The sequence below is a fragment of the Epinephelus lanceolatus genome, chromosome 19 (assembly GCF_041903045.1).
Source record: "Epinephelus lanceolatus isolate andai-2023 chromosome 19, ASM4190304v1, whole genome shotgun sequence".
Classification (NCBI taxonomy): domain Eukaryota; kingdom Metazoa; phylum Chordata; class Actinopteri; order Perciformes; family Serranidae; genus Epinephelus; species Epinephelus lanceolatus.
In genome coordinates this window covers 22,651,052-22,675,466 of record NC_135752.1, presented here as the reverse complement: position 1 = coordinate 22,675,466, position 24,415 = coordinate 22,651,052, and the positions used below count along the sequence as shown (strand labels likewise).

At 41.4% G+C, this 24,415-nt stretch overlaps 1 protein-coding gene across 1 annotated transcript in view; it reads right to left on the bottom strand.

The window, feature by feature from the left end:
• The window catches only part of sardh (sarcosine dehydrogenase), a 78,377-nt gene that overhangs the window by 34,995 nt on the left and 18,967 nt on the right, over positions 1-24,415 (bottom strand). Inside the window, exons 9-12 of the mRNA XM_033647525.2 lie at positions 17,433-17,562; positions 13,681-13,767; positions 1,197-1,287; positions 622-763 (exon numbers count right to left, since the gene is read on the bottom strand). Coding sequence (XP_033503416.1) covers positions 622-763; positions 1,197-1,287; positions 13,681-13,767; positions 17,433-17,562 — 450 coding nt within the window. The remainder of the gene's footprint in view (positions 1-621; positions 764-1,196; positions 1,288-13,680; positions 13,768-17,432; positions 17,563-24,415) is intronic.

Here is a 24,415-nt window from a genome sequence, read left to right as displayed (position 1 = left end):
CACCTTTCTTCCCCATTCTGATGCTCAGTTTGAACTTCAGCAGGTCATCTTGACCATGTCTACATGCCTGAATGCATTGAGTTGCTGCCATATGATTAACTGATTAGGTATTTGCATTAACAAGCAGCTGGACAGGTGTACCTAATGAAGTGGCAGGTAAGTGTTTAAGTGCAAGATATTTATATAGTTACATATTCATATAGATGTATGATGTTGATGGAAAGAATCTAGAAATTCATCCTTTCTGATTATTTTCTGGTTATCTGTATTAAAATTTGTTATCTTTTATGTTTAAAAACGGAAAATGTAAATGAGACAGTAAAATGTTTGATGGATATTTGGTCGGTTATCTCAATAAAAAGAAATATAAAGAAAAAAATCATGAATTTCTGAAAGGAATTGGAGTGCCTTTCATTTCTGTTTTCTATCATTTATAAAGTAATAGTTGTTAGATGGAAAGAGAAGGGAGAAAAAAAAGAGATTAAACCAGTGGTGCCTTGACTTCAATGACTCATCAAACCACAGTTGAAAGGACTGTGATTAACTCGTACAGGAAAGACACACATTAAGGGTCGTTTCCTTGAACTCCTGAAGTAACACACTGTTTAACCGCTCATCTACCTGATGGAAAGGGTCCTTCCTCATGTTCCGGCTGGCTAGCGGCTCATCAAAGGGGAACACCACAGAGTAGTTTTTAGCATACGACTCGTGGCTCCTCTCTCTGATCCATTTTGCGTTGTCTGTCAGCGAATTATGGAAACGCCTGGGACGGGAGGCAGAGGAATTCAAAAGATTAACGCTCATTAAAAGTCACAAGCATTCAGACTTCATTAAAACTTCATTATTCTGGCTCCTGCTGCCCTTTTAATAAAATGCCAAATGGAAACTCAAAAAACATGATCTGCTTTGTAGAGCAGCACCATGCCTGGGAAACTTCCCGAGGTCAGTCGCTGCTCAAATACTTAGGCTTTTACACAGACTTTAACACTATTTGCACGGGACTAGTATTGCCTGGGGACCTCTGGTAATTTGTAATAATTGAGGTCATCTGTGAGAGAGTGGAGTTACAAATGACTGTGTGTGACGTCGAATGTGCTGCACAAAACACAGACATGGCGGGGTAATTTCCAAATCACATGAGGTCCCATGGTAAAACTAGTCCTGTGTAAATAATGCTTTAGTGTGCTTTGATATACCTGATGTCGTATCCATACATGTCCTTTTCAGGGCGTCCGTGTATGACCCAGTGAGCCAGCTCTTTACCACAACCACCTCCCAACATCATGCCTGCAAAATACACAAATACAACACACAGAGAGGAAGAGATGATAACACGGAAACTGTTATGAACAGCATCTCATAATCACAGTCAGTTCCTTACAGAAAGCATGTTAACTACAGCTGAAACAGGTCATTAGTCAATTAGCAGGCTTAGACACCAAGAGATTAATTAACTCTGACCGATTTTGAAATCTGTTTGCATCACGCACAAAAGGAGAAACTTATTTCTGATCTCAAACACGCACACACTCCAACGATGGCACTTCATACAGGATATAATTAAAGGGAAATTTCGGTTTATTTCAACCTGTCTCCTATCGTCCTAAATTTGTTTCAAGTGACTAGTGACAGAAAAATAATAGTTAGCATGTTAGCCGTTAGCCTAGATACAGCTGGGGCACATAGTAGCGCCAGACCTGTTAAAACGTAAAGCCTGATTTATGGTCCTGCGGCGTACCTACATCGTACCTACGTCGTTGCCGTGACAATGTCATGAACCCTTCGAACTTCTCCGTCACTCCATTTCGTCGCGGTGCAATTCACCGCCAGAGCGGTAGGAGGCTGCGTTCCTTTCCTGAATGGTTATCGTCGTCTCTAGTTGATTCTTTGTTTAGCTTCCGGCTTTTCCGGTCACAGAGAAATGAACGCGGAGCACGGACAGACGGCTCCGTCCGTATCCGTATCCGTATTGAACATTGAGCATAAATGGGCCTTAATACTGCAACATCTACATCACAAGAGAAGATGTTTAAAGATGGCGGGGATGGCGCAATCTGGAAATACGGAACCGGAAATGCGTTGCTACCAAGCAAACCAATCACAGCCCTCTCGGTCTGTGCTGGGTCTGCGTCGCATCGACATGTAGTTACATTTTTGGGGAGGTGCACGTCAGGCTACGCCGGGGGCTATGGCAAGCCTTCTGCGTAGCCACGTGCCCTACGACGTAGCAACGTTGTTGATTTAACGCAGGACCATAAATCAGGCTTTAGTGAACGGGCATACCTTCAAGTGCAAAGTTAGTCCACTAAACAAGCTTTTTCTCCACAAAGACCGCCTCATATCGTTAGGATAAATGTCAGAGAACATATAGAAAACGACATGTAAACGTGTTGTCTTACCTTACCAGTGTGCTGCCATGTTTGTTTACCATCTAGCTCTGCTGTCCAAAGCGCGGCCAAAATATATCTCGTGAGCTCTAGATAAAGCACGTTATCGTTACTAATGTGTGACTGAGGTGTCTCGTCCTCGGTCACATCCAGACCTTGAAAACAAGGCTGCAACCGGTCCCATTCCTTGCAACAGAGGCATTCCTCTTCTGTGGGCATTGGGGCAGCATTCACAGGTAATGTTACACCACCAATCTCCAGAGCTACGCAGCCTTGCAGCAGCCATTCCTCCTCTCTCGTTCTCTACCTGTTGTGCCTCTCTCTCTCTCCCTCTCCTCCTCCGTTCTTCAATTTCACGAAGCTCTTCTGTTTACCATTTAGCTCTGCTTTCCAAAGCACAGCCGAATTATCGCGAGAACAAGCAGCGATCTCATACCGTGCCTGAAATCTCGTGAGAACCAGCAGCAACAGCTGGAAGGCAGAACCGGACAGTAGCCTGAAAAGTTCATTCATTTATTTTATGAAAGATTTATAGAATAATGGCTGACTTTTTGCCAGACTTCGACATTGTGGAGGAGGAATTTGATTTTGCAGAGTTTGATGGCCGCCCCTTATTTATTTGAGCCAGAATACACTGACGAAGAGCTTCGAGAAATTGAAGAACGGAGGAGTACCTGTGAATGCTGTGCCCCAATGCCCACAGAAGAGGAATGCCTCTGTTGCAAGGAATGGGACCGGTTGCAGCCTTATTTTCAAGGTCTGGATGTGACCGAGGACGAGACACCTCCACCTGGAGTAACGTTAGGTTCCAGCTGGGCTTTATCTAGAGCTAGCGAGATATATTTCAACCGCGCTTTGGAAAGCAGAGCTAACATGGCAGCACACCGGTAAGGTAAGACAACACGTTTACATGTCATTTTCTATATGTTCTCTGACATTTATCCTAACGATATGAGGCGGTCTTTGTGGAAAAAAAGCTTGTTTAGTGGACTAACTTTGCTCTTGAAGGTATGCACGTTCACTTACGTTTCAACAGGTCTGACGCTACTATGCGCCTCGGCTGTATCTAGGGTAACAGCTAACATGCTAACTATTATTTTTATGTTACCAGTCACTTGAAACAAATTTAGGACGATAGGAGACGGGGTTGAAATAAACCGAAATTTCCCTTTAAGATAATCATGCAAGAAGAAGCATGAATGTACCACCTCACATGATCTTATGGGGAAGCAGATGTAAACAAAATGGAGACTGATGTAGTGCAACAGATTTCAGTAACCTTCATAATTCTTTACATTAAGAAAAAAATAAAGAAGAAGGTTATACAAGTCTGGGTCAGAAAATGGTTGGGGAGTGCTGTCAACAGTGGTTGGCTATTCTTCAGCAAGAGCTGTAGGTGAGATTATAAATGTTAGTTTGAATGACTGCCATCAGTCATATGCTAGCTAGCATTACCTTCAGGTGCTCTAGTCTGTACTGACGCAATCATCACCACAATCATGCAGATAATAAATCCTTAAAGGGACATTGTGTAACATTTTCAGTTGTTTATTGGCAAAAATTGATGTCTGTATTCATAAATATGTCATCACTGGTGTACTATTACCTCCACCAATAATCTGACTTATTCTCGTAAAAGGAAAATTTCGTATTTGTTTGTACATTGTGCAGGTAAGTCGTCTGTGGGGTTCCATTACGTTTCGCCATCTTGAGAATACACCCGCCAGCAAGGGACATACAGCACCGCCTTCAGCGTTTTCGTTGAGAACCAGGCCAGCACTGCGTGACTGAGGAGCCGAAGGAGAGGAGCAAGAGGCGCTTCGCTACTACCCTGGCAAATTTGAAACAAAGTCCCACTCTTTGAGCATAATGCAGGATCATGCATATGCAGCATCATGGGACGGAATCCTCGTCGCCAAGAAAGCGCAAAAGGGAATAGAAAAGGCAGCGTGACTGGCGAATTAAAAAAACGAAGGCCCACATCGGGGTAGCCTTTCCCAGGTAGAGAGAGCTGCTGAGGGAGAATGGTAATGCAATCACAGGCCAGCGCCGCTGTTGGCTGTTAGTCGCTAACAGCCTCATCCCTCTCCTTGCATCACTGCGCTGCTGTTAGCTGTTAGCCGCTGTTAGCCGCTGTTAGCCCTGGCCTGTGATTGTATTACCTTTCTCCTTCAGCAGTTCTCTCCACCTGGGAAAGGCAACCCCAATGCTGACCCTTGTTTTTTTAATTCGCCGGTCACGCTGCCTTTTTGATTCCTTTTTGCACTTTCTTGGCGACGAGGATTCCGTCTCCCGTGATGCTGCATAATACATGATCCTGCATTATGCTCAAAGAGTGGGACTTTGTTATGCGGCAGTAGTGCCGCTGGCCAATAACAGCTGTTAGCAGCGCAGTAATGCGAGGAGAGGCATGAGTTGTGTGAGGTTGAGCCACTTGTCAGTTGTCAAAGGACAAGACGTGATTGGTTTGTTTCAATTTACATCCGCCCCAACAATCCTACGTTGTAAACACAGCCAGCATGGTGAGGAGGGGGTTTGTCAACGCGCGTCACGTGTGTCTGTGTAGGAACCTGAATGAATACTCCATGTAGTATCGGATGACATGGTTTCATCAGTGTTATCATAGCTGTTTGGTACACAGCAGCTACAGTTGTTGCAATACGTGTTTGAAGCAGTGAGGCGCTAGAGTGCGCCATCTGTTTGAATACAATATATGATTTCAACATTAGATGGGAGAAATTCCTACACACTGTGGCTTTAACATCAAACACATTTGAAATTATCAGGGCGACACCGATGAGTCTGTGAGCAGTTCAGGAGGTTTAGGACTGGATCTGTAAACCTCTCACGTTGTCAGATAATCTGGGCCGATCATCAGCACGGACTAAGCCGGATTTCTCTCTAATTGATAGGAGGGGTGAATCGGGGATACACTGGCCCAAAACTCCTGGGGTCTGAGCACAGCTTTGATCAAGTTTAAAGGTACACTTGGAAGGGTTTCCCCCCAAAACGATGTATAGACATCACTTATCAGTCATCACTTATGATGCACTAGAAATGTGTGATGGTGTATTTTTCTGCAGATATCCCACCCTCTGCCTTTATTTTCGTATTTTCTTCTTAAGTTTGATTTAGGTTCAGTAAGTTTCTGAGCATAGCGGCAGGTGAGGTCAAGACTTCATAAAACCAGTGGGACCAGGAGTCTCATTTTTAAGTCCATACAAAAAAATGGTTAACACTTTACTTGAAGGTATCAACATAAGAGTGACATGACACTGTCATGAACTTGTCATAAACATTATGTACATGTCGTAAATGTTTATGACTGCTGTCATTAAGTGTCATTTGGTTTTTGTAATGACAAGTTGACATTGTTTGGGTTGTCTTGATTATGACAACTTGACATTAATTTTGTTTGGGATGTCCTTATAATGACAACTTGACATTAACCAGGATGACATTACCAGAAGATGTCTTTGTCATAACAATAATAATCATTATGTCAACTTGTCATAAACACAAAAAATGTTCATGACAGTGTCATGTCATAGTTATGACAGTTTCATGTTACTCTTATGTCGATACCTTCAAGTAAAGTGTTACCCATTTTTTTGGACTTTTCTAAATGAGACTCCTGGTCCCACTGGTTTTATAAAGTCTCAACCTCACCTGCCACTATGCCCAGAAACTTACTGAACCTAAATCAAACTTAAGAAGAAAATACGAAAATAAAGGCAGAGGGTGGGATATCTGCAGAAAAATGCACCATCACACATTTCTAGTGTGTCATAAGTGATGAGTGAGAGGGATTATGCCTGTATGACAGGTTCATGACCATGTCATGTCATAGTTATGAGTGTCATGTCATTCTTATGTACATACCTTCAAGTAAAGTGTAACCAAAAAACGTACAAAGACACAAAAGCCAAAAATAGTGTGTGCCAAAAAATATTCAACAATTTCTACAATCAAGCTTCCACCTCACATTTCCCGTCTCCAAAATGTTCGTGAGCATGGGTCAAAATTGCTCCCATCAAGTCTCTTTTTATAGATCACAACTTTTGTGTGGGAAGATGCATACACCTCTTTCAGGCCTTGTTTTGTGCGTACGCAATTTTTCTAAATGAGACCCCAGGTGCCAGACATTAAACAGCACACATCTAAAAAGGAAGCTACAAAACAAACAGACACAGCACAGAAAACAAACCCATTAATATAGCTAACGATAGTGAATCTGGGGTTTGCTTTCTCTTTTACTTTTGCTGTTGATACAATTCCCAAACAGTAAAATTCCTTCGTAGTGAACCTTAAAGGCCTAATTTGCTGGTTCTATCCATTCATCTTGAATGTGAGGATTTAATCGAACATCTTTAAGTTTTTGGTTTCAGGCTGCAACAAGCAATTATTTTCAATAAGTCTGTATTTGATTAATTGTTAAGCCAATGAAATGTCAGACAAAATTTAAAAAAAAACAAGTGACAAATTAACAGCTAATGAAAGTGACTGTTAGTTGCAGAACAAACACACAGTTTGTACCAAACTGTCACAGATTACTGGGTCCACCGCGCAGACACTAGCTGGGAAATGACAGTGGAAAACCTGAACAAAAAAAACAGGACCTCTCTCCCCTGTTCTCTCATGGATAGCCTCACTGGAGGACTGTGAGAATGTCTCATTAATTTGAAGAGAGAAGCCTTTTTGTCCTCTGCAACAGCCTCGATATGTCATACGACCTACAGAGGATAGTTCTGACCTTTATCCCATCATTTGACCCTTGCTCACAGCTGCCCCTGAGCTATCTGACCTCATCGGCTGCACCACAGCTGCAGCATTTTGTTTCAGTTTTCCTCAACCTAACCAACGAGCAAACACTAGCAATTCAATATTTTATCCATGTAGCCCAAAAACTGCTGGGTTAATGAGCTGCTCCCTTTTGGCAACCCCCTTCTTGTGTTGTGTTGCTGCTCATTTGCATACATCATGCGCGTTTGTGCACGTGTACACACTCTCGCATGTGTTGCGAGCACACCATCAATATGCGGCAGCACGATCACTGTGTCCTTGCATCCCTCCTTCATCCCTCCATCTCCATCTCTCACAGCGTCCCCTCTGCCTTTATCTCTCATCGCTTCACTCGTCTGCGGACACTGTCACTGCGGGCCAAGCCTGGGCGGATGTTTGAATGGCGGGATGGATGGATGGACAGGAGCAGGGGTAGAGGGACAGAGGGAGGAGGGTGGTGCGGGGATGATAGAGTTCTCCTAAGACAATGTGGAGACAACCAACAAGGCGAGGTGGCACTGATAAATGTCACCCGAGATAGCCACACTGATGTGTGAGCGTGCATCTGCATGTGAACCCACACCCTCGTGCTTCCACTCATCTATCACCACTTTCTCTCTGCCTTTGCGCTTCCCCTCTCCTTCCTCGCTATCAGTATCTGGCTCTATTATTGTTCCTTTTTGCTGTGCAAACATTTGGTCCTTTCTATGTCATTATCTATCACTCCCTCTCCTCTGTATAGCTCTCAGTTTCTTTTAAGTTAGTGGCTCTCTCTGTTTCTTCTGACATTTACAGTGATGCCCCTAGTGATTATGAAATGCTTTTGAAGAGGGAGAAACCACGTTTATTTATCCCTCTCTACTATAGTAGCATAATAAGCATGTTGATTTTCAGGTGAGAACTTTTAGACATTAACGTTAAAACATTGATAAGTTTGGTTTAAAAATTTTTTTTTTTTTTTTTAGAATTGTAGGTTACATTTAAAGGAAAAGTTCCAACATTTTGGACAATGTGCTTACCGATCTAATGTCAGTGCAGTAAGTGTGGAGTTGAAGTCAGAAATTGTTTAGAGTGGCTAAGCATACAGACTTTTTTTTTTACCCTGTAGGCTGCTGCTTTTATTTTCCATGTTTCCAGACCGCCTGCTGTGCCCATGTTTATGGCTTCCCGGATGTTTCTGGTAATCTATTGTTTCTAGTTGAGGAATGATTTAACTGTAGTTTTGGGTACAGCTGCTTCTGTTGTTTTACAAAATGAATCCACCACAGATCGGTGACGTCAACAGTGCTTTCCTAGCTCCATCTCGTGTATCAATGGGAGCATGCATCATAGGTTTCACATAACTTGACCTCGACAACACAGCCACTTCTCCAAAACGTGGGCAGCGACCCCACTCTGCAGCCACCTCTGAGCAGAGTATAGCAGTTAGCCTGGAGAGTCAAATTCTGTTGTGCAATTCAGATGGTAGGGTTGGTGTAAACAACATGAAAGCATGGATCCATCCTGCCTTGTATCAATGGTTCAGGCTGATGGTGGTGGTGTAATGGTGTGGGGGATATTTTCTTGGCACACTTTGGGCCCCTTAGTACCAACTGAGCATGGTTTAAACACCACAGCCTACCTGAGTATTGTTGCTGACCGTGTTCCAGCAGGATAACGCACCATGTCACAAAGCTCAAATCATCTCAAACTAGTTTCTTGAACATGACAATGAGTTCACTGTACTCCAATGGCCTCCACAGTCACCAGATCTCAATCCAATAGAGCACCTCTGGGACGTGCTGGAATGGAAGATTAGGATTCGGACAAATCTACAGCAACTGCATGATGCTATCATGTCAATATGGACCAAAATCTCTGAGGAATGTTTCCAGCACCTTGTTGAATATATGACACCAAGAATTAAGGCAGTTCTGACGGCAAAAAAAGCCTCCTAGTTGAATGATGCTATCCCATATTTCAGGACTTCGCCAAGCTTTGCCGAAGCAAAGAATATTACAGTTCCTGATATCCCACTGGAAACTGATCCAGGCAAGTGTATTATTCAAAGCCTGCACACTGGCTAACTGGATGGAGTTTTGCTGGTGCCTGTCTTTTCCACCCTTTCCTCAATATTGACATTTGAAAAGCACGACCCTACCAGCTAGTAGAGGTTATCTAGAGTAGAGTTTACAGACTGATGAGTTGACTTAGTCATCCTGATGAGTGACTCATAGCCACATGCATCCACTGTCCAACGCCAACCACAAAGGACATCACCAAGACTTGCAAAATACACATAAGAGCCTAAATTTAACACAAATTTACTGGAGGTGACAGAGAAGTGACTGGAAATGTCCGTGCAACTCAGGGGCCTGCTATCGATATGAGATGATATCTGTAAATATCCTCACTGTCTTTTTTTTGGCTGCTTGCCATTGACTTCCTGGCACTAGGCTGCTAGCACTGTTTAAATATTTAGGAAGGAGGTGCACTTGGACAAATATGGTGACAAAGACATGCCATGGGAATTAAACATATCTTAAAGATGACGATACGTAGCGATGTTTTCACTTTGCATCGATTATATTAGATTGTTCATCATTAAATTATACAGACTGATAAATCATTACGTCTAATTTGTTTTACTCATAAATTAACAGAAATTTAAAAACAGCAATCATCTCAAGCTATAAAACCAAGCAGCATTTAATAAGAAGGTATTTTGCCTCAGGTCTTTTTCTTCTTCATCTATGGGGATCCAAACTGACTCCTCTTCAGGGCTATCATCACCATCTCTATCCTCCTCTAAAGCACAACTGTAGGGGATCAGGTCCTGTTGCTATTTGCGTCACTGACTCCATCCTGATAAAAAGCAACATGTCACGACACTCAGTGGTTTTCTCAGTTTTCACTGTGAACTGCCTTTAAATGCAGCCACTTTTCTGTGCCTTATAATGTGATAAAAAAACCCCTCTGCTCATGTAAAGGTGTTCAGTATTGTGATTATGAGCAACACGATGATACATATAAAAGGTGCAGCAACCTTAATAACAAGTAAATAAATGCACTCAAAGTTCAGCACGATGGTTTTAATACTGAGAATAAGTAACTTAAAGGTTGCTAGGCAACAAATGCAACTTCTAAGAGTTTTACTGATTGCTTGGAAGCCAAAATAAAAGCCAGCAAGTAAAAAGAAACAACTGGAGGCTCAGAAAGTTAGCGAGCACTCAGTGATGGATTTTTTAATGTGAATCTGTCGACTTTGACCCTGTGGTTTCTGAATTACCCCACTTGTCATGGCCCGCCTTGAGCCAAATAAGCCGTGTGAGTTCATGTGTGTGTGTATACTTTTCTATGTGATGGAGTGAAATGGACAGAGGACTTTTCCCTTGCCAGAGGGGTGAGGAGGCAGGGGGAAGAATGAGTGACAGACACAAAGAGAGAAGGGGGGAAAAAAGGACGGCGCGGGGAGAGGTGGACACAATCGAGCTCCTACTTTGATAAAAACTAGGATGTTTTGTTTGTGTGTTTGCATGCTGAGTGCAAGGCAGTGAAGTGAAAGGCATTTGGAATATCCTTGCTGTGCATGGCCGCTGGAAAATCTTTAATTATGAAGTCACTGTTACCTGATGTATCTGTGATGCTGGGCCCATTTCAATGAGCTCTGTCCCAGCATGACACATCAAAACTAGAGGACAAAGGGACTGCAATCATTTTTCCACCTCCATTCAAAAAGGAATGCTATTTTCTTCTTTGTGTGCTGTAGCAGAAAAACATAAAGTCGATGCAGGTTGAAAAAGGGCTGAAGCATTATTTTTAAGAAGAACATTTTTCCTTCTTTTTCGTTTTTAATGAATCTTTTAGCGCCCGTACACATACCACATTTTCTGTGCACTCAAACCCATTGTTTTCAGTGTAGATGCGTGGTAGGCATGGTCAAAAATGAGAGAGATGCTATCACACAATGTCTACGCCATGAGATAAATAAAGTTCAACTTTTGGAATACAACAACAGGCACCCCATGTCATGTGACAAGGAACCAGGGCTGCACAATAAATCACTTTTTTTTTAATCTTCATCGCAATATCAACTTGCACAATGAACATATCGCAAAGGACTGCAAAATCACATTCAGGGAATTTTTTGAATTAGTTGAAAGAGGATATCAGTAGAAAACTGCAATTTAACATCTAACTTTCATTCTTTCGTATTGGTTCCTCTTGCGTTCAGTTCAATTTGTTCAATAAAAAAATGTCGGACATAATTTCCTTTCATTTTTTAAATTCAACAAGCACTTTGTTGTATCTTAGCAGCACTGATTACACTTTAATATTTGAGCTGGCCTCCGGTTTGTTTTTTCCTCATCCCGGTGACAGATCGTCATGGTGACTTGATTGCGCACCATTCCGTTTGTTGTGCCTCAACATTTGTTTATTGTGTTTCATATCACGGGCCCACAAATATTTATCTATGTCTCATAACTATAAGACTGTGAACCTCTGCCTGACCCTCCCTGTCTCCAAGGCTAGTCATTTATTCTAAATGGTCTAGGCTATTTAATTGTTCTATATCATCACGGTATTATTAATATAAGCACCACTGTGTGTGAATGCATGAATGAGTCAGACCTGCTGCACTGGATTTGAAATGAACTATAATAAACTGGAGCTTTTGTGCTTAGATTACCTGCTGTGAAACAACATGACCCTCGTCCATTTAAAATGCCTATCAGTTCTTCTGAGGTCATTTTGGTGAAAGTAACACAAAACTAATGTAATAACTAACTTCATACTCTACACAGAAAGTTATATTGTAATGTAACTTATTCCTTTCAAACGAAGGCAACTAGTAATATGTAGTATATTACATTTTGAGAGTAACTTGCCCAACACTGGTCCCCATATCCTGCAGCCGTATGAGGAACAACCAATCAAAGCCAACAGATATCTTTCCTGTCTTCCACAAATATCACTCCATGATAAATATGGAGAAGTTGTCAATCATTATAGTGCAGGGCTATCCAGAGCTTTACACTGTTCCTATGGACAATATTTTAGGCCTCATACACGCTTAAAAAACACCGTCTGGAAGAAAATCAGCTTTGCAGGCTACGTTACAATGCTGGGTGGTTGCCTAGCAACTTCGGATGCAAGCAACCGTGCCCTTGAAAGTTGGCACAGAGTACGCAAAGAAGAACCGAGCGCCCAACCTCACATTTACCAGGTGGTAAGAGACTTTGGTAAGTGTCCTTGCCCTCACTGAATATACTGAAAATTTTCTATTACATTTTCCCAAAGCACAGGGTGATGTCTTCAATCACTTGTTTTATCTGACCAACAGTCACAAACTAAAAGATATTCAATATACAATGATACATAACGGAGAGCACGCCATCCTTCACAATTAAGACAAGCTTTAAAAAATGACTTAAATGACATATCAATCTTAAAAATTGTCGCCAAATAATTTTCTATCAATAGACTAAGCGCTTAATCACACAATACTTTCAGCACAACATAAAACCATAAGCAATAAATACCCAATGAATAATGAGGCAATTTGTATGAGAAAAAAAAGGAACAACAGCTCAGGAAAAGGACTGTGTGCACCTTTGTTAACCCAATAACGGATAACAGGATACTAACTGACCTACGATCAGGCTGACGGACACACAGTGTCTCATGGATAAGTGATTGGGGTCTAAGAGAGCTCAAAAACAGCGAGGATCAATCAGAAGTTTGCCTCCAACGTACAAAAACTACACTTCTGAAGCAAAAAATAACAGAGAAGGAAGGTCTGTGTGTGTTATGAGTGTTGAAACCTCAGTATGCTAGCTCATTAGAGCTCCACCTCTCTGCACTTCCCAAGCTCCTGTCATAACAACTTCAGAGCTCGACCCTGTGGTCTTATGCTCTTATGCAGAAAAACGCTTTCACTCAACCGTCTGTTAGCGCTGATGGCGATTACTTTACCCTTTACGCCCCCTCTTTTTCTGTTTTTCAGATTGCTGGGATACTTACATTACTCTCCGTCTACTGTCAAAGGTAAGCTCATCTATGAGTGAAGTAATGGAGTGACTCGGGTTTTTGTTTGTGTGCGTGTGTGTGTGTGTTCTTCATGGACTCAGTGCGAAATGAAAAGCTCTCCATTATTCATTTGTGCTTTGAGAGTGTCCACAGAGATTGGCGAAGGCTGGGTCAAAGCATGGGAAAAACACTCTGCGGCCATTTCTCTTTGCTTGTTTCCTTCCTTCTTATTTTGCCACGTACTGAGGATTGCTTTGACCTTTCTGCCTCTATCATTTCATGGCTCCCTTGAGGGAACACTCTACACCATGAAGTATTTGAAAGCATACGACTGTGAGTGATATATATTGTTCGTTTACGGCGCTGACGCTCTGATCGGAGATGTCTTTACGCTCTCTGACATCCTTGTGCACTCCTCATTTGTCTTCCTTCCTTCCTTTTCTTTCTTTAACAGTCTCTCCCCCATTTTTTTCTTCGATCTTTCCCTCATTGCAGCACTTACCAGCACTGTTGAAGCCACAGCCCAGGAAGAAACCTCTGACCTCTGGGGCTTCTCCCATCAGCGGCTTGTGGTCAGCTGTAAATGATTCTGCAAACAGACAGCGAGAGAAAATTTGTAGGTGCAAGTGGCCACAAATGTAGATAGACAAACATATTAAAGGGGTGAAATATTTTCCCCAATAACAGTTTTATTTTGTGAAAAAGACAAGTGAAATTAAAGAAGTCCCTGTCTCTAGAGTCTTTATGTGCCAAAAAGTGGTTGTTAGCTATTTGTTGAAAGCTACTTTATGCTGCCCTTTTGGCTAGCTCGCTCATAAGATACATAATGTACTTCAGATTTCCTAGTTAAATTACATAATTAATAAAATAAATAAACTAGGAGTTCAATTAAGGGTTGACGTCCAATTTTGTTTCCGAGTACTGCGTGGACCAACTGGTCTGGGACATTTGAGCTAGGTGCAGGAGCTAGGCTAGACTGTTAGCCGCTAGCAAAAGAAGAGAAATGCACCTCTCTTTAAATCTAAAGTTGTTTGTTACTTTGGCTACGTTACCATCGCAGGCTTACTGCTTCATTTATCTCCCCCAGATCCAATGTCTCTGCCTAGACTGCTCACATTCATGTTTGATATTATGAGTGGAAACTGATCTCTACCCCGAAATGCCTCACATGTAACCAATAACGTCACACACATAGCGTCACATTTGCGAAAGACATGCACTTAGGGAAAAATGAATGACTTAGCAATGCAAGCTTCATCTCCTGAATGATTTGCTGTGGAAGTCAGATGACAATTCGTCATATGTTGAGGAGGAGACTGCCTATTGATCCAAAGGGCCGTTTCTCCAATGGCACTCTCCCAGATGGAAGCACATGGGTGATTAGTATGCAGAATGACATCATTGGACCTTATGATTGCTGCTATTGGTTAAGGTGAGGATAAGAATATCGTGGTAAACCAATCAAAGGCAGAGTAGGGCAGGTCAATCCTTCCCCATTTGGGGCGGCAGAAGCACAGTCCATAGGGACTTGGGTTAGGAACCGGAGGTTCGCTGGCTTAAGTCCACGTCCAGACCAAATGTGGAGCATGGACTGGTAGCTGGAGAGGTGCCAGTTCGCCTCCTGGACACCGCTAAGGTGCCTTTGAACAAGGCGCCGAACCCCCAACTGCTCGGGGCACCTGTCCATGGGCAGCCCCCTCACTCTGACTTCTCTCCATTTAATGCATGTATAGGTCCTGTTTGTGCATGTGTGTGTATTTTGGGCCTGTGTGTGTATGACAACAGAGTTAAGAAAATTAATTTCCCCTCAGGGGTTCATAAAGTATATCTTCTCTATAGTAGGAAGGTCCAATGATGTCATTCTGCACAATGCTCACCCATGTGCTTCTGTTTGGGAGAGTGTGAAGTGTATTTTCAGAGAAATAGCCCTTTGGAGAAATGCGCATTTGTTTTGGGATAACAGCTGTCGTACAAATAGTCTTTTGGTCCACTAGCTTTATTAGCAGCTATTGCTGGTAGTTTTGTGTTGAGAGAGGTGTGGGTGAAGCCGGGAAAGGAGTCAGGAGTGTTGGGGCCACAATGTGGAGGAACAGTTCCTCTAAAACCTTAGGTAGTCCAGAAATACATTCCAATACATCTGTCAGCGCTTCACAACAAGGCTGTCACGGCAGGACTCAAAATGAAAGCAAGCATCAGAAAGCATCTAGCAGTCAGGCTCTACCACAGCGGCGGTGTGGGTACAGCAGCCTTGTGTAGTTTCAACAGACCGCTCTGACATTGTATAGTAGGTAATCTGCACCTGCTCAGTGAAGTATGATGTGGAAAAAACATGGATAAGTGAAAAACATACATGAATTCCAATAGGGCCATTGTCATTTTGGTCGCATGGACAGTGACTGGATATGTATTGGATTTAGGACCACATATAAAAGCGTACCCGATCTGACTGGAAAAAATGGATTTCAGTGTCCACACACCACTCTGAAAAAAATCTAATCTTTGTTAGTGAGAGCAAAAAAAAAAAAAATTGCTTGTTATGTGAAAGCAGTCCTTCACATTGGGTGTTCTCGGCTGGCTTGCTGTTGTTAGTCACTGGTCATTTACTATTTCCAATACAGAAGTTTTAACACGTCAGTGTGGCCTGTGACCTGTTTAAAGGCATGTAGCGAATAATGAAACAATTATTTTTTAAATGGCATAATGACTTTTTCAATTAAATTTAATATACAGAGTAGGTGATTACATTGTCCAAGTAATACTGAAACAATAACCTACTCTTCTATATAAAGCCAGGAGGGAACACACTTCTTATGAGGAAATACATCACTTTACCTGGGATAGTATACAATTCTGTGTGAGCTATTTGGGGGACACATTTGAACTTCTCTTTTGTGCATGTGATCATTCAGGGAGTATTGAACTGAATCAGATTTACGCCACCTGTAACACTTTTGAAACTCTGTGTAGCAAAAAGGTTTTTAAATTCAAAATAAAAGAGGGAGAGAAAGCACCTTAAGTTTATGAATATGTAAGCTTTATAGTTGACCAAATACAATCAAAAGGTCAAGTATTCCACTCACTGGGGCTTAAAGTACATGAATTAACTCTCCCTACAATAGATACACACACACACTGACATGTATTATGATGCACATGAAGATGTTCATCAGCACATTCAATTATTTTAAGAATATGCCAGAAGAAAAAATGTTTAACCTTTCAATTAACCTGAACTACTCAACTGTAATCCCAACCTGTATCCTTGGAAGAAGCATATTACCCAAAACACCTTTTTGTTCAACATGGCATGAGGACGTAAAGCAGGTAGTCACAGAACTCATAATACTTGGGTCATGGCTGAGATCTCTGCTCTACTGCTCCTGCTCTCTCCCCAGAGAAACGGTTGAACACTCAGTAAACTCACTATGAAAATTCACCTCTCAGCGTGGCGTTCTTATCATGTAAACACAACACTTGAAATGAAACAAAAGCCAGCCTTAAACCGAGGGGGTCACGGCGAAGATGCTCTACAAACAACTCTGATGAAATCCTCGTTTTCATCCCCCTTTCATCTGAGCTTCCTCTCTCCCTGAGCTGCATCTTCCTTGACTTCTGACCTCAGTTTTTCTTGCCATCATAGTTTGTTTCTGTTTCTTACATTTTGTTAATCTCTGCCATTCTCTACATTTTACCTTTCCACCTTGACATCTCTACTTTTAATTTCTCCAATTCTACTTTTCTCTGTTCATGTTTTGACATTTCTTTCAGTTTTTCTCAGATTTCCTTTTCAGTTTCTCTGTTTTCTATCTCCCATCCCTACGTGTGCGTGTCACTCGTTCCACTCCTTTTTTCTCCAAACAGCTGCATCGCACTATGGTGATGAAAAATCCAATTCGATACTGTAACTCTTAGGGCTGCACAGCCACAGACCTGCTCGCTCAACCACTTCAACAACTTGATATTGCCTGGACGGGAAGTCGGGCTTGAGCTAATCAAACTATCTCCTCTACAAACATGACACATAGTCAGCTAGTTTAGGTATTCATGAGCCAATGCAGTGCTGGAGCGGTGCATAACATATTTCACAGACAGATACATTTCACTTTTAAATTAGAATGTGTCCAATTTAAAAAGTGTCATGAAAGTCGCTTGTTCCCTGCTGTAATGCATAATGTTATGAGAAATCTGCGAGGAGAGCTCGCAGGACTTTCGTAAAAATTGATGCTCCTGAAGGGCTTATGTGCGTATGAGTACCTGGTCCACAGACGGTGGATTTGATACCAGTCTGCTCCAGAACGGGAACTCTGTTGATCGCGCCCTCAATGTGTTGCATGAATACATCCCAGTCCAGGTCAAACAGGCTGAAGGCAAACTTATCAGACACCTGGGAATAAAGCACACAACAGAAATGCATGTGAGGTTTCCTTATACTGGGAAAACACAAGTGGGTCATTTTCAAAAGCAGCTGCCCATGTTGGTTAATTTTTAAAGATGTATGATGCAGGATTTTTCTAAAAACAACAATATATAGACTCATACAGAAGTAATCCCACTCAGTGATCATTTATGACCCACTAGAAGAGTATGGCGGTGTATATTTCTGCAGAGACTCTGCCCTCTGCTGTATTTTCTTATTGTCTGTGCTCTGGACACACCTGGGTGTGTACCTCCACAGTGCTCAGGTGAGGTAAGTGATTTATAAAAAGGTAGCCACCAGGTGCCAGACCATACACAGCAGACATCCAAGAGACACAGCACCAAGCAAATATTGTGACGCAAAACACTGAACAGTGAATCTGGGGTTGGCTTTTAGTTTTGCTGGCGACTGGGTTTGCAATCAGTAACTAACAATCCTGGATAGTTTAACTTTTGGATTTTTTATGCTCCAACTATATTAGGTATTCTGCTGCAACAACATGTTGACTTTTGTAAATTGGTGGGGCCCATCTTCCATTTGGAAAAAAATGAAGAGAAAATTTGTGGTAAAATGCAAATTGGCAGCTGATTGTGCACTAAAATTCCACCAAGTTGATTACAGGGTGCTTGCAAAGAAAATTGTATATTTTATAAAAAATAAACAAATAAATAACACACAGGTGAATTTCAGGCTTAATTTAACAACCTGTGATGTCAGACTGTTTGGGGGTATTTTGCCAAGGGGCTGCCACATTATGGTAAAACATATTTATGATTAGACCTATTAGTAATGTTGATAAGCTAATTTAGACTTAGTAATGATGTGTTACCTGTATTATAAGGCTAAAATATAGTTTGTAGCTTCAGACAGATTTAATTATTTTTTTGGACCAAATAGGGCTCCTCTGGTAGTAAAGGTTGCTGACCTTGTTAGAGTGCAACACTAAGTCATTTGGAGTCAATATAAGTCCAATATTCGCTCTCTTTAAGCTCTCTTTTAGTCTCTACTAACAACAGAGGGATAATTCTCCTTAGGTTCATGACTTTCACACTGTCATTTGATACAGACATACTTTAAAAATTAAAAAAAAAAAAGACTCCACTCTGGCATTTTAATCATATTTCTCCACCAAATGAATGTGCATTACAGTGGACTGTTGGATATTCGATAAAGATGCACTGCTTCAAAGCCAATGTTGTCAAGACCAATGTGTTATTTTTCCTTTCTTCCTCACTGCTGACAAAAATGCTGTGACTTCAGTCCAACCCACCACATGTGACTGTGGACCGCCAACTCAGACGCACACAGCAGCCACAACACAATCCTGTAGCATCTGTTGAATTGACTCTTTCTCACCAGGGAATCAACATCTGTCCAATCCCTCTCAGTTCCCTGTCCAAGCTTTAATTTGCTCCCATCTGGACCTCCACAACTCCCTCCTTGTCGGCCGGGCCAAAATGGAGCCTTTAGCTCCTACAACTCATGCTGAGCAGTGCTGACTGCATCGCCTTAAAATTCTCCCCTCCTACACTAATCTGACTGACTCAGGGTGCTCAAATTGAAAAGTCCAGTGCACCAGCTTGTGTTCAGTCGTGCATTTCTCTGGATCTGGTAATCCTTCTACTCAAACTTCTCCATCTTCTCCATGAAATGCAATTCAGTAAGCAGTCATTCTTTTAGTTTCTGGGGTGACTGCTCGTCTTTGTTATTGCAGACATATCATACTGGATAACAGCATCAACTTAGAGCCTAAAATGTTGAATATAAGCGATTCTTTAAGTTTGCAGTAAGACAGAAGTGCTGAGAGAGAAAGGAGTTCCTATGGCTTTACAATTAGTGTCAGCGGTGACACTTTCACTTTTGATAAAGACTTGAATGTCACAGGGATGCGTGAGCTGACAGTAGCTGCTTTCATGTGAACAAAGAGTTTCTGCACTATAACTGAGCACTGACAGTCAACCCGAGTATCTGAGGAGCAGTGTTCTTTGTCCTAGACGCCACACTTCTCTCAATCCCTCCCAAGCCATCGATCCTGCTCATCTTCACTCAGTAGGCATCCTCTATTCTCTCCGTCTCCCTGCTAATTCTCCTTTCTCCATCTCCTCTTTCTTCCTCCATTCGCCTCAAGACATCAAAGCAACACTCAGCTGCAGAACGAGAACAAAAGGAGCTGGTTCCGAACAAAGAAATCCTCTAAAATGTAAAAACCACTGAGGAGTCTGTAGACAGACAGGCAGCCAGCCAGACGGAGAGACAGAGTCATGAAGTTAGTATTATCAGTGTCCTGCAAATACCCTGTCTGCTGCCTTTCATTTAAACTGAGACTAAATAATCTTCTATTATATATTTCTTTACATTTTTTGAGCTTCATAGCCTTTATTAAAGCCAGAGAGATATCTTTTATAAACGCATTTTATCGAAGACATTGACACGGCTCATTTTCAACCTCTTCCACTTTGCTGGTACACCAGTGTCCTTAGCTGACATTACCGTCTCTCAGAGGGTGTAAAGGGCTTTTTTAAAGCTACGCTACAGATACACGTGAAACTAGGAGAGCTGAGGAATCCATTGTACCAAACCATATCTTGCTAGATGATGTGGGAAGGAGGTTAAATAATGCTCCAATGTTGGGCTAAATTTTGGCGATTGTTTTATGCATGCAGTATAAGTGTTATTAGCGCCTATGGTATTTTAATATTTCAGCATACTGGGGTCCCTAAACAGTCTTGGAATTGCATAAATTAGGTATATATTTAAAAAAAAAAAAAAAGAATCTAGTAGCTTCAATAACCCCAAATTTATTAATGTGTGATGATGCTAGTCCCTGTAGTAGCCATTTCATTGTAGTGAGATGTTTTTTTTTTTTAAACCGACCTTACTGTAAAAAATGACCTATTGTAGCCTCACAGCCTCATGAAACTTTGCAAACACACACTAGAGACCTCAAGCATTCAGAGGTTGGATGACTTCCATAGGTACACTGACAATATGGGGGCTTCTCAGCAGTTTCCAGAACAGAAGTGCTCGCCATCAAATTGCCAAAAATGCAATTCTTAAAGAAACCTCCATATGTCAAATGTTTTGACACCAAATCACAGCATGTACTTTTTTATGGGGTTCCTTGAGGTCTTAATGTGGTATTCTGGAGAGATTTGTGACCATTTGCAACAACTTATGAGACATGAATGAGCATATGAACGGCCATACACTTCCATCTTAATGTTATAAACCAGGGGTGTCAGACTCATTTTAGTTCATCGGCCACATACAGCCCAGTTTGATCTCAGATGGGCCGGACCAATAAAACCATCGCACAATAACCTATAAGTATCATCAGCTCTAATATTTTCCCTTTTTTGTGTAAAGAATTACAAGAACATTCTCTAAACATTCATCCTTTTACAAAAAAAAGTGAAAAATAAGTGCAATTTCAACAGTATGTCTCAGTTATTCCACATTCAGTCAGTCGACTTCTCACTGGCATTACATGTGCATTTATCCAGACATTTCCTGATACAGATGCTTTTAAACTGAAGCTGCTAACTGACAATATTTTGCACAATGTTCAGTATCTTTACACATGGTCACAGTGAGTATTCATTGTTATAGCAGAGAGCTGTATTCTGGTCAGGGTGGAGAAGCCTCTGAAGTAGGATTGTACATGAAGTAGAGTTGCTCCTGAAACCTGGCACCTCTTAGTCGGTATCCACTGGGCTGGACTGGACCTTTTGGCGGGCTGGTACTGGCCCACAGGAAGTATGTTTGACACCCCTCTTCTAAGGCCCAATCCCATTTCTACCCCTTAAATCTCCTTAAAAAAATTGAGTGCCCTCGTTTGCGAGATAACCCTTGATGAGGGAAGTGAGAAATATTAGGGTAGAGATCGTTCCCTAAGAAATGAGACACCACTTCATGCAAATTGGCGTGGCCGATGTGAAGGTATACGTCACACGTAGTAGCAACGCAAGATACCAGTTGTCGTTCAGGTTTGAAAATGCTCGCTCCAGCGCTTGTGTTACCTGTGGCGTGTGCTATGTTTATTCTTCTCTGTCTGATGAATCAACGGAGAAGAAATGCTGAAAACAGGAGGCACCTACGACGTCTCCTGGTTCTGATTGATTTTGTTCGGGTGGGTCGATTTGTTTAAATATTTTGACGCTGTGTTCAGCTGGGTTGCTGATACGTTTACGCTAGTCCAACGACCTGTGCTGGCAGCCATCTTTTCCAAAACTTGCCAAAGTTGCTGACTTTGCAAGGTGTTTTGGGAAATTTCATCTCCCACTTCATTGTAAGTGTGGGTCAGGGCTCCCTAGGAATCTAGGGTGGGTTTTAAGTGTTGGAAACCACTTCCACTACCTCAATTCTGTTTTGGGACACCACTAGCCTAAACGTGAACACACACAACCAAGTGCAAGTGGGGATTTCTAGGGAAAGTGTGGGTATTGGGACAGGCCCTAAGCCCTTATACACTCTAAACTTTTGATAAAGTAAGTAGTAAAGTAAAACCAAAACACAATGTTTATTACATTTCTGTGAATCGTAAAATGTGACACACAGTGATGAGCTTTACTCCAAATTAATCTTCCATTTCTCAGCTTTAAGATAATGTATGGCACTTATATGCCACATATACTGTTGACCTGTTATCTTCCCCTAAAGATTCCCTGTCCCTCCCAAAAAAGACAAAAATGGTTTTATAATATGGAGGTGGAGTGGAAGGGGTTAAACATGAACAGTTTAAATAGACAGTAATCTTTGCTTGTGAATGGCATGGGTCCAGAATTGCAATGCATTGTTAGAGCGATGATTAAAAGGTATAAATCAAAGAGGAATACATGAGCAGTGAAAAGTTATCAGTGTGAAACACCAGGACAGGAAAAAGAGCAGAGATGCCTGCCACGAATCTGCCAGCATAGTTAACAAACTGCTCTAAAAACCTGTCCTTGAGAGAAAGTACACATCCATTAAGACCAGGACCACCTGTGGCGTTAAAGGCTTTTGTAAAGATCATTCTCCAAAGTCAACCATCCCTTTAAAGAGTCAGACTGTGCATGAAAGAACGGCCTGTGCGATTACCTTTTACAGTTGCCAAACGTTGTTTGAATAATCCTCACTCTTCGCAGGCTTTTTGGATTTTAGAGAGATGCTTTGGTTTTTATGCTCCAATAAAAGCCATTTCACCGGCGGAGGAGCTTGGAAAATAAGGTTTGTGGGTGGTGCTAAAAGAACAGCTATGGGGTCATTAAAATCAATAGATTTATGGCCTGAGGAGGGTGTGTTATGCTCATCAATCTGCCCATTAGAAATGAAATATCTAGTGTGCAAGCAATAAGACACTTGAGTTTCACCATGGATGACAACACAATACTCTTTTTGATAGCTTACCTTGCGGAGCATGTTTTTCTATAAAAACACTTTTTATAGAAAAACAAACTTTTCAAATGCGACGTTGACGCTCACAGTATTTTCCAAAACACACTGGATCCATTAGGCCCTGTCATTAGTGTGGGAAAACACTCATAAATTTTATTTTATGGCTCTCTATTAGTTTTAACAACCTTGCCTCAATACACTGCCAGGTACAGTGTAAACAGTAAACTGCAATGTTGCTTACACTTTGCAAACTTGTCCTTTTTCTGCATAATGAGTTCTCTCAATGTTGATACTTTAACAGTAACAAAAGTTTAACATTTTGGGAAGTATGCTATATGTTTTCTTGGCGTGAGTTGGATCAGAAGATTGAAACTAACTCTCATGTAAAGCACACAGCCCCCCTTATAAACCAGAAATTGTCATGGTTATATTCCCTGCATGTACGAGAGAGACACGCAAGATAATTTGTTTAAATAAGTTTGCTTTAAAGTATAGGATAGATATAATTTTTTACCTTTGGACAGAGCTAGACAAGCCATTTTCCCGCCTCTAACTGACAATGCTTCATGAGTACGGCTACATACTTCTTCAAAATTTGAGGGAATGCGCTTATTGGCTTTCTTGCCAAAAGTGAGATGAGAGCATTAATAAATCTCTAATGTTTGAACTCACAATATGAAGCTAGAACCAGAGGCTGGTTTGCTTAGCTTAGAGCAAAGCCTGGAAACACAGAAAAACAGCTAACGTTAGCCAGACTATGTATGCAAAAGGCAACCCCAAGTTAAATGATAACCTGTTATCTTTACACTTCAGTTTTTGTATTTTGGTTTGAACCAATTAGATGCAAGTGTTCATTGGCAAGCTTTAGAGGTACCAGTAGGCATATTTTTTAATTTTAGCAAGAGCCAGGCTAGTCGCTATTTCCAGTCTCTATGCTACGCTAGGCTAGCTGCCTCCTGGCTACAGATATGTGAGCAGTATGTGTTCTCATGCAGCTTTTGGCCTCTAGACCAGGTTGGCTAAATAAAGGTAAAATAAATAAATAAATAAAATATTGGCTAGAAAGAAAATAAGTGTATTTCCCAAGTGTCAAACTTTTGCTGATGATACTTTTATTTATTTTTACGAGTACTGTCGACATTAACGTGTTCATTTTTGCATTTACAGGGTGTCTACAGGTATAAACAAGACTTTAAGACCTTTTTAATACCTCTTTAAATGAAATTTAAGACCAAACTTGCAATGGAAGTACACACCAAAAGTGAAAATACACTTTTTCCAAGTAAACACATTGATGTCAGTTCAAAATGAACAGTAAAAATGATCCTAACGACACTTTCTATGCTTACAGCTCTGCATGTACGATTTGATTTGTACACATTTCCAGACCATGGCTTTAATCACCACAAGTAATTGTTGGAATTCGTTTGAGCTATTTGTCCTTACA